This window comes from Phoenix dactylifera, chromosome 10 (assembly GCF_009389715.1).
Source record: "Phoenix dactylifera cultivar Barhee BC4 chromosome 10, palm_55x_up_171113_PBpolish2nd_filt_p, whole genome shotgun sequence".
NCBI lineage: Eukaryota > Viridiplantae > Streptophyta > Magnoliopsida > Arecales > Arecaceae > Phoenix > Phoenix dactylifera.
The window spans coordinates 4,644,678-4,660,412 of record NC_052401.1 but is presented as its reverse complement, the minus strand read 5'-3'; the positions used below and the strand labels follow the sequence as shown (position 1 = coordinate 4,660,412).

The 15,735-nt window shown below is 37.4% G+C and overlaps 1 protein-coding gene across 1 annotated transcript; it reads right to left on the bottom strand.

Moving 5' to 3' along the window:
• Positions 1 to 1,600: 1,600 nt before the first annotated feature.
• LOC120112160 (mitochondrial proton/calcium exchanger protein-like) lies at positions 1,601 to 14,635 on the bottom strand. The gene is made up of 15 exons (XM_039130843.1): positions 14,374 to 14,635; positions 13,098 to 13,757; positions 12,676 to 12,988; positions 12,230 to 12,376; positions 12,024 to 12,112; positions 11,846 to 11,938; positions 6,991 to 7,117; positions 6,471 to 6,535; positions 6,210 to 6,393; positions 4,220 to 4,417; positions 4,054 to 4,101; positions 3,712 to 3,858; positions 2,818 to 2,900; positions 2,121 to 2,236; positions 1,601 to 1,995 (listed from the first exon to the last, which is right to left on the bottom strand). The coding sequence occupies exons 2-15, from the start codon at positions 13,694 to 13,696 to the stop codon at positions 1,913 to 1,915; spliced, it is 2,292 nt and encodes a 763-aa protein (XP_038986771.1). The 5' UTR covers positions 13,697 to 13,757; positions 14,374 to 14,635; the 3' UTR covers positions 1,601 to 1,912.
• Positions 14,636 to 15,735: the final 1,100 nt, after the last annotated feature.

The window sequence follows — 15,735 nt, the reverse complement described above, 5'->3', positions numbered from 1 at the left end:
TTCTCCAGGTACTAACAAGTTCCGACCATCATGGCTTTTTTTTTTTTTTGACTCAAAGTGTAATACCTTGGGACTGAGATTTGGTATTATTTTTTCTGAAATACCAAGAAGAAAAATAAGCTAGATTGAACAATATGTACGATGGAATTCTCTTATTTTCTAAAATTGTTTTCAATTTTTTTGTAAGCTTTTGGTCGCAAATATTTAAAAACAGAAAATAAAAGAAAAGAAAAGAAAAGGATTTATAAAAATGACATCTTCAACAACGATGGCTACGAGTTATTTCACTAGAGTAGCAAAGACAGGCACTATACAAAATTAAAGTAATTATTGTTACAATGACTGTTTTGATGGTGGCTCAATGAATAATTAAGAAAAATAAAGTGATGCACTCACTCTAACTACTGTTTGTTTTATTTAAAAAAATATTTTCAGGATGTATAATATTTTTGGAGGGAAAATAGATACAATAAATTTAAGTTCTGAAAAGAATTTAATATATTTATTTGGGGAAAAGAATAAATGAAGAGAACAGAAACTAATCTATGTATTTAGGGAAAATAATGTATCATAAGAGAAATTATCTTTTTCTCTAATATATATAATGTAATGGATATTGTACATAATGCAATGTAGGGAGTCCTAAAACTGATATGGTAGCTGTAGTTTCAAACCATGGGATCAGGAGCTGTGCTCCAATTTTCGTGTAAGAGAGTTGAATGAACTGGCGATGTTGGAGGTTATGTTAGATCAGTCCGTGAACCATAAAGAGTCTATATCAGTGAAAATATCATGATCTGACAATAGTTTTGATAGGATATTGTTCCACAGAGGTTATGTCCTGATGTTACCTGAATCTATACCAGTCTGGTCAGTTTCAGGTTGGGATCTTTGGGGGTTGAATCTGAGCCAAGGCACACCAAATAATATGTTCAGCCTGAGATATCTAACCAGAAGCCAATGAATGAGCTAACAATAGCAACTTTTTTTCTAAGATGGCACAATTATCCGATCCTAGAATAAATACAACCAAAAGGACCGGCATACAAAATATCTTGCAACTGGAGAGGAGTTTACCAAGCCGAATCCCAAACAAAAGTACCTAAATATTTAACCACAAATAAAACTAGCTCTGTTCGTCTTTTTGAAGACATGGACATCTCTGATGGATATTATTCTTCTCAATTCCTTCAAGGTGAGAATTTTTTTTTAACAAATCAGAAAGGAACATTATAATTCAGCACCTCACTTCCACTGCTCGGGCAAGCATTGGCATGACATTATCGGAGAAAAAAAAAGGAGCACCAGCAAGCTAGGCATTTAACTCCACAAATTACTATGGAGATACGATCATCTTTTACTATAAATATAGGAAGAAGAATATAAAATAACTATGCACCAAAAAGCTTTTTGCCATGCTACTTTCTGAGGAAGACCTGAAGAGGGCCCGACGTGGCAAGTTACCATCTCAGAAAGTTTCAGTCATGAGCGAACTATGGAATATAAAATAACTGTTAACTGCACCAAATGACATGCTTAGAAAAAGAATATAAGGATAATTCTACTTGAAGATTCTTATTCTATAGATGTCAAACAGATATAACTGGTCAACCAAAAGATTACGCCCCACAAGCTCCGCTTATGCTGCATTATTTTACATTAATAAGCTGTCTTTCCCAAAATTTATGTAGCAGTAAAGAATCAAAAGTTGACTCTACAGTGAAAAAGAACATATATTGTACTGAGGCACAAAATCCGTAGGAGGCCATGGGTGAAACATAAATTTAATGCTGAAGAATTTGCAGACGGGACTACTAGCTATAGACCTATCTAAGAAATCTTGGTACAAGTCTTGAAAAGAATGGATTATATAGGTTCAGAAATAGATGAGCATTTGTGACTATTTTACCAACTATAGCCGTTCCCCTTCAACTCCATTGGCATCATCATTTTGAGATGCCAGCTTTACAATGTCTTCCACCAGAATCTTCCCTTCTGTTGCGAGTTGAAAAAATGCAAAATTAGCAAATAGATTATGTGGACTGTGACAAATATAATGCTCATTTAAGCAAGAGGTATGATCAAGCTGCAGAATGATTTGTACGGATCTAGCTATTAACCTTTATCTCTAGAAAGGTTGCTGATGAGTTCTTGGACACCTTCCTTTCCTATAGTGTCTTTAAGGTACATGGCAGCAGCTGCTACCTCTTCAGGTGTCACTTTGCCATCATGATCCCTACAGATAAAAGATTAAATGCGATAAAATTATTATTACTGTGAGAATAGAGTAATCAATTGCAACCAATATCCAACTAGAAGCTTAAAGAAAGTTCCCCAATACATAGGTCATGTGCCGACCAGGAAGTTATATATTTAATAAGTTTGGTTCAAATTTTGGTTCAGAGTTCAATTGGTCAGAAGCCTCGCTACTTTTTTCCGCAGAAAGATTTGCAGTGTTTCCAGACTTATATAGCAATAATAAATATCTTCCTGAACAAAGCATCAAGTCTAAGGGATAAATATGTTGCTCCGCTTCTTATACTTTTTAATGACATAAACATAATAAATTTAATTAAACAAAATAGATAACAAAGGCTGTAAGTAATTTGGTCAAAGGATCAAGAACTTATGGGACGAACGGCAATGATAATGGACAGCAGGGTAAGAACCATAAAGCCACAACCCACCATAGGTTGTTACAATGCATATCAAGACGGGTTACAATTCCATTTATAATACAAATGCCTTGAATAGAATCCACTACATAAAGTGTACTACCCTAGCAAAACACAGAACAAATTTGTATGCAATAATTACCTGTCCAGAATTTGCCAGCGATTACCAATTTTCGCATCTACATCATCAATTTCCTTTTCAAGTTCTTGTAGCAAGGCATCAACCTGAAGCATGGCAAACAACATGATACAGATGTTACCAGAAAATGAATAACCTAAACTTCAAGAACCAAAATCACTGTCAAGATGAATATCTAGAAAATCCTAGAAACATATCATGCAACTTCAAACCATTTCCAACATTATATGCAATTGAATTCTTTTAAGCAATAAAACATTGAGCGTCAACACAGTATTGGTCGAACTGGACCAGAGCATCCAATCAAAATGGTGTCTTCAGCTGGACCAGCCCAAGCTGGTTCAGTCAGTCATTCAGTTGAACCCGACGATGCCAGAGTGCAGTTACATATGCATTCATCTATGGAAGTACCGCTTCTATTGTAAAAAGTTAGCTGCTAAAATAGTAGTTTGTCAATTGGTTATTCTAATGTAAGAGCTGGTAATGAATGCCACTATTTGCAACTCTGGACATTCTGTTAATAATAAAAAAAAAAGCACATGCCAAGCCAAGGATGACCTGGTTGATTCACTTTATCCAACCAATACTAATAGTTCCTCTGGTTGTAAATCAGATGGTTTTTAATAGCCCAACAGCAGACCAGAAGGATACCCTGGTTATAGTGGAAAATGGATAGACAGACCAATCCAGTTTAGTCTAAGAAACATTTATATCAGAGTCATCAGACAAAACAAGTCATAATAAATTCTGCCGACAAATCTGATTCACATCAAGTTTCTGAAATAAAAGAATGCAGTGCCATCATTTAATACTGCAGCATAGCATGACTCAGACAAGCAGGATGATAAAAAATGGCAAAGTGTGAATGAGTTGAAACTACAAGCACAAATTCCTCACCCTATCTATAAGTGCTGATGAGACTTTGCCCCCTGCAGAAACTTCAGCCGCATGGTCACTCTTCTCCCTAGCAGCTCGGTATGCTTTCTTAGCCTCTTCTTCACCTTCAGTACCCTCCATCTCCAGCATGGTATTATACAGTTTAATCTGTATTTGACAACAATTAGCCCAAAGTTTATGGTGCTGTGTGTAAGAAGGACTAGCCCCATTCATAGAGATTGAAATGGACTTCCAACTGGAACGTTAATGTTCATAATTTCTTTGTGCTGAGTCATATCTGTCAAATTTTAAACACAGTGATGTAGTTATATTTCATGGTATTCATGAAAAAATGAGATGCACCTCTTTGTTTACAAGGCGTAGGAACTCTTGGCGCTCCCTGCTCACTGACTGCAAGAAATTAGTTAAGCATCAAATATTAGTACAAAAAGCAGCTTGCATCAATGCCATATATTTAACTAGAAAGAGAGTGAGGGGAAGAAAGGAGTTCGACGACTGTAGGTCTTACAGATGCTGAAGCCAGTACAGACAGCGCACGGCTGATTTTACAGAGTTCTTCCTGGTTTTCTAGTGTTTTTGCTTTCGCCAGCTCCTCTGCTTCCTTACCAGTAGGATATGTCATTTCCTTCAAAGCCACATCCTCCTCACTGATCCCAGACTCCTTGATTTTAGCTTTCTCCTCTTTCTCTTGCTTTTTCTCTTCCTCCTAAAAAATTTTGATGCACAGAGACATTAATACCGGCAGAATATTAACATCTAAGCATCAATAAACTATATTGTTAAATTAGTACTAGTTTAGTAAGACAAATAAAACCAAGATAAGAGCTGCGCATGTGATCAACATGACCTTTTGGTTTCCAACTTAAAAACAATATGCTTTAATATCCCATAAATGCCATGCAGAAGGATGGAAAACTGCTCTAGGAGAACATTCAGAATAAAAATCTGTTCCATGCAATTTCTTAGACAATAAGGTGAATGGCTCCAGAGTATTGCAATTTAGATGCAAGAGAAATATTCAGGATCAAGTAAGAAACACTATTGCAGTAATTGAAAAAAAAAAACATGTGCCCATCCAATTGACTGGTTTTCTGATTGAACATCACAGAGGAAGGAATAATGCATCAGTAATAGATTAATTGCATATAAAAAACCATTCTTATATATTTGCAGACTCTTATCCCATAAACTTTCAAATGGAAACCCAAGATACCTATAATAGGAGGGGTTATGCAAAGGAACCCTAATAGTAATCATTATCAAGGATTTAAGTACCTATAAATACTAGTGCATACTGGCCAAACATACCTGTACCAATACATCCCTCAGTGTGGTACCATACCGACACATGGCATCTCGCTTTAGCTGTGCCAGCACCAATAGGTGTACTAGTGTGTCAATACAGTACCATACTGTACCGCATCAGTAATTATTGGCATGAGTCTTGGTACACTTGTACTTCAAGCCTTGACAATCATAAAAAGAATAATGCATCGGAAGCAAGTTATACACAGACAATACATACAAAAGAGAGAGTACAGTTAGAAGCCTCCAGTTCAATCAAATTATAGTCACCTATAGATTACATTTACTAGGCCATGTTGGTAATATAAGCAAACAAATGTTGTTCCAACTTTGCCGCAAGACTATCCGGAGAGCATGAAAACAACTTTTTTCACAACACGTCATAGACTCCAAAACTTTCAGTTAAACTGAATTTTGCAAGCACAATTAGAAACCAAAAGAACCAACTGGTAGCAGGAAAAAGGAAAGGAATTCTCAGATAAGTTCTCTAACACCACTCCGTAGACTCCAAGGTCAAAAAAATTAGCGAGCAGTCATAAACGAAGAAACCCACAAATGCCTGGCAGACATAAAACAGGAATTCTTGGAATTCTAACCACATCATATTTTATGAGAATATCAGGGGGGATTTCATTTTCAAGTTGTCAGGATTGCAAAATCATGTTGTATGGACTTTCATGTCACTGACATTTGGACAGACCAGCATCCTTGAAACTGACTTTGGTTTGCACTAGAACAGGTCACCTATCTGCTAGCATGTATAGTCATCTTAAGCTCTTGCAACCTTTCAAAGATGTTTTTTCTGTAGTATTTTGCTCCTTTCAAATATTATAAAAAACGAAGAAATAAAGGAAAATGAAATTGAATTAATAATACTGGAGACTCATCAAAGATTGTGTCCATTGTGAAGCAGAAAAGTCATTTCTACCACAGGACTGAGCATGAGACACAATGGATTCTGAGATTCATGTTCAAAGTATTATTAATTCTGCATGCACCAGCAAAGAAACTTAGTTGCATTATACACTAAACACCAATGTCAAAGTCTTCATGTACCCAAAGCGCAAAAACTTACTGCTTCAGAGTGGAAGTAACCTGTGCCCATCATATAAATTCTAGATAGACAGTTGTCAATGTCCTTCATTCCTCTTCTTTATTGCAGCTCATAACATAAAAAAGATCTTGCAAAGTACAAAATAAAAGTACCTTGATAAGTTTTCCTGCATCTCGAGGAACTCCAACTTCCTCCTCCTCTCAGATACTGAATCTTCCGATGGCAAACCAGTACCGACAGTATCCACAACCTCATCTGGTAGAGATGATAATGTGGCTACAACAGCCTCCTCAGGTTTTATCTTTCCAGATATAAGGAAGGCCCTGATAAATTTCACCAGCTTAGAAACATAGATAGAGAAAAATGCTCAAATATATTCCCGTTCCTAATATGTAATTACCTTGAGAGTATCAGGAGAGAAGATGGCACAGAGTGATTAAGAGACAGATCCAACCAGTCACGAAGCTGGATACAAATATTACCATGGAAAGTTTTTATCAGAAAAGATTATCTTTTTCTGGTATTACAAGAAAAAATAGAGATTTTAGAAATATAATAGAAAGCAAGTACACATTAAAAGGCATATATAACAAAATAGACAAGTAAGTATAAAGGAATAGAGAAATGCTAATAAGCATGGAGGGGATTAGCATGGTATAGAAATTATTACGGTTCAATTGAATCGCTGAGATGTCAACAACATGGATGTAAAGAATAAAAGGATTATTATGAATCACACACACTGCACCATTACTATTTTTGGTACCAACGTTTTTCTTTCGGTAGAATGGACATAGCAAAAGGTTACTACAAATCCATTTATATTTAAATTTATCATATGGGGGGCACTCAAATTCTTAAATATGCCAGACACTATTGGAAAATCACCATGCTGAGAACAAAGTTCTAGTTAAGAAAACCTGTTGACGCATATCCTCTGTTGAGAGCAACCCAAGGTAGCCTCGCTCACGACAAGCCTGCCTAAGTTCCTCTTCTGAAAGAGACTCTACACCCTCAGCTTGGATCAGTTTATCATCATTTTTAATCCTAGACAAAACAGGAATACACTATTAACAATCCAAGGAAAACTAAGAATTCTGCTAAGAAATGGAAGGGCAGCAATCCAGCATGCAAATTGAGTACAAAACAGCAGAAACAGAGAGAACAAAACACAAGCAATAACAAAAAAAAAACAGATTAAAAAACCTTCCCAAATTCAGTATGTAATAAAGCAAAAGTCATTTTAAAGAGTGCAACATAGGATAATAAGAGCTTGTACTTAAATGGAATGCATGTCTAGGATGAATAGTGAACAAAATTTTATAAAGCAACGCTCCAGTGGTTGAGAAAAAGAATAGTTATGTATGGTCATATTCGGTCAGATTACTCCCCATCTTACTGCATCACTGCAAACTAACCTTCGCAATCAATAGTCATAATCAATCCAGCAATATGCACTAATATACGTACTAAGCAAATCAACATTATCAGACAACACATGGTTTAAACTTGAAAGTTCCAGTCAAAATGAAACTTGTTACTAGAAGTAGCTAGCTATTTAAAGGGTGAATCCACAACATGATGGAAGAAGTTTCACCTAGTTCAAGGCCTGTTTTCTTCATCTAGGCATCATGTGTCTACAATGTACATCCTCTCCCAACACCATAAATGAAATAATTTGGCCAAACTGCTCAAAAGCATCCTAAAACGGACATCAGAATATGGAATTGAAACCAGGTGAAGTTTAGCTAAAAGAAAAGTTGAACAGCTAACAATAAAAAAGGTGAAACACCACATGAGCTTGGCAGTGTTGCCCTCCCTATTTTCCATAATTATACCCAGACTTACCTGCACACTTGGCAGGTGTGCCAACTACCAAGTGTCGAAGTGTCCTACTATCTTTAAATGTCAGACACAACCACCTCCAAAAATCTAGATATGTGGACACATCATACACTCCCACACATATACATATACACGTACATACACATATACAAATACATTCATACACATGCATATATAAATATAACCAATGTATACGCATGCATACATAATACACACAAGGACCGCCGAACCGTTCCAAACCAAGCGGTTCAGGGTGTGTATTCAATCAGACTGGCCAATTATCGAGACAGTTTGGCAAGTTGAAACAGTATGAAACCTCTCGCCATCTCTCGATCTCTCCTGAATTTCTCTTGCCTCTCTCCTCCCCACTCTCTCTCCCTATCTTCGATCAAGGTTCATTGTCTCAGTAATGGAACTTGTATCGGTACTATGCTAGTACACTATCGATATGCTCAACACGAGAGTCAATTTAGTATACCAAGACTCAATATGTCTCCTTCCCCCATATGGAGTCTCGGTTTGGTACCAATAAGGTACAATATGTCTGGTACAGTGCGGTATACACCATTATGGCAAAATCTTACTTTGATCCTCCTCTCCCATTTCTCCTCTCTCCCTCTCTCCCGATCTTCCTCTCCTGCCTCCTCTGGCCCATATACCAAGTTCTAACCTTCCATTCTCTGAGGAAAACCCTAGCGCCCCCTCCTATACCGCCACTGTCCATGGCGAGGGCCTCATCCGTCGCCTTGACCTATTCAAGCTTATCCTCCTCAAGTAAGTGCCAGGATCTTCATAGCTAGGTGAGTCCTCTCTCTCCCCCTCCCTCCTTCCCTCTCCTCCCTCTCCCCTCTCTCTTGATCTTCCTCTCTTGCCTCCTCTGACCTCTGCTCCGGGTTTTGGTCCATAGCGAAGACCTCATCTGTCGGCTTGGTCTCTTCGAGCTCATCCTCCTCGGGTTGGCGTCGGGATCTTTGTGACCAAGTGAGTCCTCTCCCCCCTCCCTGACTCCCTATTCTCTCTCCCCTCTCTCTCTCTCTCCCTCTCTCCCAATCTTCCTCTTCATCCTCCTTCGACCTTTGCTTCGAGTTCTGGTCCTCCTTTCTTCAGAGGAAAACCTTAGCATCCACTTCAATGATGTGGCCATCTGTGGCAAGGGCCTTATCATCACCTCGGCCTCTTCAAGCTCATCCTCCTCAGGTTGGCACTAGAATTTTCGTGGTCAAGTGAGTCCTCTCTCTCCCATCCCTCTCTCCCTCACCCTATTCCAATATAGATCAGGTTGGTACAACACGCACCAAACTGGTCGCCAGTTGGTACACCTTGCATAACACATATACGTGTATACACACACACATACACACATATACATATATTCATATATATACATAAATCCACATGCATCCATATATCTAAACACACATAAAAGCAAACATACATGCAATATATCTATATACATATATACATATATATACATATTACATATAAAAGCCTTTCTTTTGATTCTTATTAGAAAAGAGAACTGAAGAGGAAAAGAAGATGCTATCTAACAAACAAAGCAATACAACGCCATGATTTCAAAAGTTGTTTAAGTTATTCCTTAGATGCATTTAAGGTCACTTCAAATGTGTCAAGATGTCCAATAAAAATGAAAATGTGCTAGTGTTGGCATTTTTCACTCACATCAATAGTACAGGTAAAAGTAGAGTATCTAGCTATGTTATCACGCCCTGCCATGTCCAAGCATTCAAAAGTGCCAACACTTCAAAAAACTTTAAACGAGGCATCTTAGTTATACCTAATAATATCATAGACTCACAAAACACCAAATTTAAGCAAAAGCAGCTAGAAAAATATAAATTCTCTCTTAAAAACCTACCTCCTATGGTGGTTTGATAACACAATTTAGATAACACCCCAACAGCATGGCATGCATATCTCTTATCCAATTGTGATGCAAATACTGCATTCCAAAATAATAATAAAATTCTAACATGAATATTGCAATTATCTTCAAAAATGACATTTTCTCTAGTTGTTGGCTTGCATCTACCATTTGCATCAACTGATCTCCACCCACACTGGCCATCCTTTCACTGTCAAATCCTGCTATTTCCAAATCATTTTAACTCAGCACATTGTCAAATTTTTGTTTCCTCCCACCTACATGATAATTCTACAGCATCGCTTCTCTGATTGATTGTACACTTCATCTACCTGAACATTTTCTTCCAACATTTAAAGTTATTTGTTGTCTACCAGATACGATTCCTGATCACATGCTATCACTAACCAATATAATCATCTTGACTGGCCATGTACCTCTCAGTGTGAAATTTAAGAAGAAAATATATCACTCTCCATCTAGTTTGTAATCCAATCTATCCTCTATAAGCCAAGAAATTTCAACTCTTTGAATCACTAACAGCACTAGAGCCAATATTGTAATCAGGATCATTAGCAAAAATGCGGATATACTTGTCAGAATCAAGGACTTGAATCTGTCCCCTGGTCAATTACCTCCAATAAGCATGAAGAAAATTGGATGCTCAAAACCAATTGCTTTACATCATATTTATAAGTTGCTCCAAGTTCTCTAGCCTCCCCTTACAGCACTTGGAGAATAATTACATTCAAACCTTGGTGCCAACAAAATACCCAACACAAGGAATTCTATAGACATTGCATACTTCATTGCAGACCACCATGTGCAGTCTCCCATAACCTGACAAGTACTCCCAGCTCTAGGTGCAATTATCTGCCCTCAGCAATTTAATTAAAAAGAAGTTTCTCGTTATCCTCTTTTAACTTGATCACAATGGTTCTGTTTCCATTTTTTCGGTCAGAGGCTTTGTTTCCTTCATAACAAACATTCAGTTCTTTACCAATCATCATCATATCTAATTAATCGATTCCTTCCATTAATCTCCTCTTAGGTAAGTGATACAACCTCTTTCTTCCACAGTTCCACTGCATAAATTTTTCTTTCACTTTCTTCCATCACCTGATGAACCTTTTTATGTCTTTTTAAGCAACTTTACTGATGATACTGCTTTCTCCACACACACAATTTTCAATCCTTTAGGATACTTTATATGGGCATGTGCATGCAAATATATAGAAGACAAAGGACAAGTAATAATCCTATGTCCAAGAATTTTCAAGACATTCTGGTCTCAGTGCTCCCATAATTTTCTAGGTTTTATGAAATGAAATTTGAACATTAAGTTACCTATAATTTGATTTCCAACATGTTCCAACACCTTCGTCTAACTCAAATAGTAAAAATGCTTTGTTTAAAAATTAAAATGTAAATGTATCATCAAGCCCGCAATGCAATTTCACAGCTCCATCCAACATGTAGATTGTGGGTTCAGGCACAGCTTACATACTTATGCTTAAAACAAGAAGATCATAATAAAGCCAGCCACATATTTCCAAAATGAGAATCAAGCAATTACGCAGGAAATGCTTATAAGACAAAAATTTTTAATGAACTCTTGTTGAAAGATTCAATTAAGTCAGTTAGCTTTGCCAAATGAAAAGTACAGCAATTACAATCTCTGTTTTCCTGATCAGGACAAGCAATTACTTGATCTGTGACAAGCAATTATTAATCTGAAACAGGATGCAGATGTGGGATACCACATGTTTGCTTTTTTTTTTCCCCCTCTTACTTTTTTTCCCTCAAGTCAATTACCCATCCATGTAAGAGCCAATTATTGACATAAGATAAGGCAAATAACAGATTGTGCTGCCCTTATGTAGCCTTTTCTGATTTGTCAAATTTATAATTATGATACATGAGATTTTTCATCAAGTTTGGAGGCGACACAATGAGAATAAAAGATATAGTACTGAATGCTTGGGAGCAAAGAAAAAAGAGGCGAGGAGGGGGGGAGTTCTTTGACATGAATGACCCATAGGACTTACTTTTCTAACGTTCTCCGAAGCATATACCGTAAATAATTATCTGTTCCAAATGGTGGGATCCCCATATATTTACACATATTAACCAACCTTGGCCTGCACGCAATGACATGCCAATGATGTAATAAGATACAGAGAAAACAAATGAAGAGAATAGATCAGAAATTAGCTGTTAAACAACCTGCTGATATTGTCCAAAGTCAGCTCATCATTGAATAATTTTGCAAAGCTTAAAATTTCATCATTGGAAACACGGGCACCAGTCCTGACCTAATTGCAAACCAAACATCTCAGATCATATGATTATCACATCAGAAACCAAAGTAACAACATAGCACATGCTGGCCAATTTAATCAAAGAAAAGTTTAAATCCAATGGCAATTTACCTTGTTCAAAAATTCATCTAAATCTTCTGCAGTCTGTTTAATTTCTCCACTACGTGAGGTTTGGATTTCCTTTGCCATTTCTTTCACAGTGTCCTGTAAAAACTTTGCATACTCTATTCTTGCTTGAAGTTTCCTTTTCAATGCTTCCTACGAGTTAGAAGTCAAAAGACTGAAGTAAGACCAACATCCTCCTAGGGAAACTGTACAGCATACTACATAGAAATATACATAACACAGAAAATAATAACAAATGAAATGGCCTTGGCAGACATTGTCTGCATTGAACCAGTGAGACGACACTCCAACTTATGAAGACGATACAGAGCTTCAGTAGCAAGATTGTCCTGAATAAGCCTTTGGACTATCATATTAAAACTCGAGTATAAGAATTTTAACTTTTAATGAGTCAATATCTAGAGCACAATGGCATAAACAGCAGCTGGTACCTGTTCTTTCATCTTGTCCTGAAAAGTGGATGGCAACATGTTTGGGAATAATTTCAAGAAGACTGGAAGCAAGAACTCCATAAATGGAACTATAATGAAAACTGCAACTGGAACCAGCCTGAAGATATCAGCTGTGGTGCGTGTCAGCTGCTGCCTCTCTCTTCTGGTGAGGTTCTTTCCACCAGCAAGTTTCAACAACAACCTTGATGAAATCCTGATATCTGCCCACAGTAGTTTCAAACCCAGCCAATAGTGCTGCAAGGTAGACACAAACTCATCCTTCCAGTGTCGAAGCTTTATGGCCCAATCCTCCCTTAGAAAATGAAAAGCAAACAATAGAAAAATTAGAAAGAAAAGAGGCCAGAAACAGCAAAGGAACTGAGAAAGGCCTTAAACTAAAGTTCAAAGACAAGAGCCAAGACCTGCTCATGGAGGCAATAGCTCTCAAAGCAGGACCAATCCCCAGAATCCTTGCCCAGAACTTGTGCATGATTGATTGAGTAGTCTTCTGAGATTCTTGCATCTGCTTGGCTTTCGCTTTAGCTTTTGCTGTGCTCAGGCCTTCCACAGCCTGATCACATTCCTCAGGCAATACTTCTTTTATCTGTTTTTGGTTCTGATCTTCATTCTGCTCTTCCCCACCGCCCATCTCCGGTTGAGCAGCTGTAGCCGTGGATGCAGTGTGAACAGACTGCGACAACCATCTGATGCCCAAGGGTAGAGTGAAATCTTGTCTCTCATATCCAAAACTTGCAACAAAAATTCCACCTGGTGGATGCTTAAGAAACCCTTTTGCATAAAAGCGCAACAAATCCTCTTTGGCTATTGCCACTGCCTCCTGCTCCTTCTGACAGTCAGCATTGTCGGAATTCTGCTCGGAGACTGGATGCATAATCCTTGTATTTGCATCATGTGCAAATCTGCCGTGTCCAAAACTTGAAAAACTAGAATACGGACGAGCAGGTACATTCAAGCGCTCCAGCAGGTACTTCTTCCCTCTGGCAATCGCCCTCGAAGCCATTCTTGATTTCTTTTCCCTTTCCAAAAGGAAAGGCTATGGTCATATCTTCTCAAGAAAACCCCTGTACCAACTAGCTCTCTTCAACAGAATGATCAACAAATTACAAACATTTAATAATAGCTAACAGATTTTCTTTTCACAAATCAGCACCAAGCCCACTTGTTCTCGTCCCCGCATTAACAAAGTCAGTAATCACTTCCTATAAAAGTGACAAAATTCCCAATCCCCCCCCTCCTCCTCCTTCTTTCGCTAGTGTCTGAACAAACATTTTATACATAAATTCCAACAAAATGCATCCAGTTATCAAACATTAACTTTCCGAAATCAGAAGGTTTATCACTTCCAAGGGGCAACTAAAAAACTTAAATTAACAACTAAACATTCAGATTCTCTCTTTTTTTAAAAAAATCAGAAATATAGAAGAAAGCAGAGCAATCTTCTAACCGATCGGAACAAAGATCCAAATATTTTAATAAATTTATATAACTTTTGTCATGAATCGGTTAGCATGAATTCTACTTCAAGCCGAAGAGAGAGTAAAAAAAAAAACAATCACATACGAATGTTGCGCCAGAGCTCAAATTAATCATTTTCCGACGGATGCCCAAATCCAACACAGACGAAAAAAACAGCAAACTCCAGTCAAATAGAATCGAAACAAGCAGCAAAAACCTTACCGAAAGAACTTTGCCGCCTTCCGACGGCTCTACTTGGAAGAAGGCTTCGATTCGGCGGATCAAACTTCTCCGGCAGAATAATATCACCAAGGTGCTCGAATTTAGCCTCGAACGCTCCAACGATTCGAATCCTCGGACTCGTCCGGGATCGGAATGGATCGGCGAAGAAGTAGAAGATTTAGGGTTTTGAAGCAAGAAGAGAAGACGGAGATTAGAGGAGGGAAGCTAACGGGAATAGCGAAGGGCATCATATAAGAGGGAGGGAGCGTGCCTCCGTCTTCTGGGCTCGCGTCTTGGAGGGGAAGAAAGGGCCTTCCGATGGCTTCGTGTAAGACCATCGGAACCATTGTGTGTACAGAATCTAATCCGGATCGTTTGATCGGTGTGCCCTCGCTGTTCAGAAAACGTGACTAATTCGCATCATCCCATTTGGGAATCTGCCGGTTTCCATTCATTTCTATTTTTCCAGCTTTTTTTTTTTTAGCAGCTTTAGAAAAAAAGGGCGCCCACCAATGTAGGCATGTAGCAGCCCATACGTCATTTCAGCACCACCTCAATACCGGCAGACTAGATGGTAACTCTACCAAGCAAATCTTAGTCTCGTTTCAACCGTACTGCCACCTCAATGGTTTCTATTTTTCCAGCTTCCATCTAGTCCTGTAATTTTTGTGTAGAAAAATTTATTTATAGATTTTACAAAAAAATATTAATTTTTTTATAAAAAGTACATAGGATATTTAATACACTCTTAGGATATTCAATACATATATATGGGATATTTAGTAAACGTATCTTATACCCAAGGGCAAAATTATCCAAAATGTTCTAAATATGTAACTTTTTGCAACAAAAAGTAATTTCTTTTACAAAATCAATAATTAAGTGGATATTTTGTATATATTTTTTTTTTTTTGTCTAGTTCTTATTTGTTTAGGTAGGGGAGGTTCTTAGGTAAAGTAACTCTATTTTTCATATACCCTAAGCCTCGATAACAATATGTGAAATCAAATGGTTTAATGTAGAGGCTGCTTGATTATCTAGTTTCACTTTTTTTCACTTTTTTTTCCCTCTTTTTTCCTTTTGCACAAGTAGTATAGTTGATGATTTTTAGTCGATGTTTTTTTATCTTTATAGTGAATGCATGTATTCTTTAAATGAGCACATATATTTTTGATATGAAATGTCACCAGATCCTAGGTGCACGCACATATTATTTTGCATCAAATGGGCCAAGCCAATGTCCCAAAATTTTCAAAACTGAATTATTTTTTTCAAAAAGTAGCCAAAATCTGAAAAGGTGAAAATAAAGTGTTTTATTACTGCAAAAATCCCAATATTATTAGTTGTGCACTGTAACGTTAG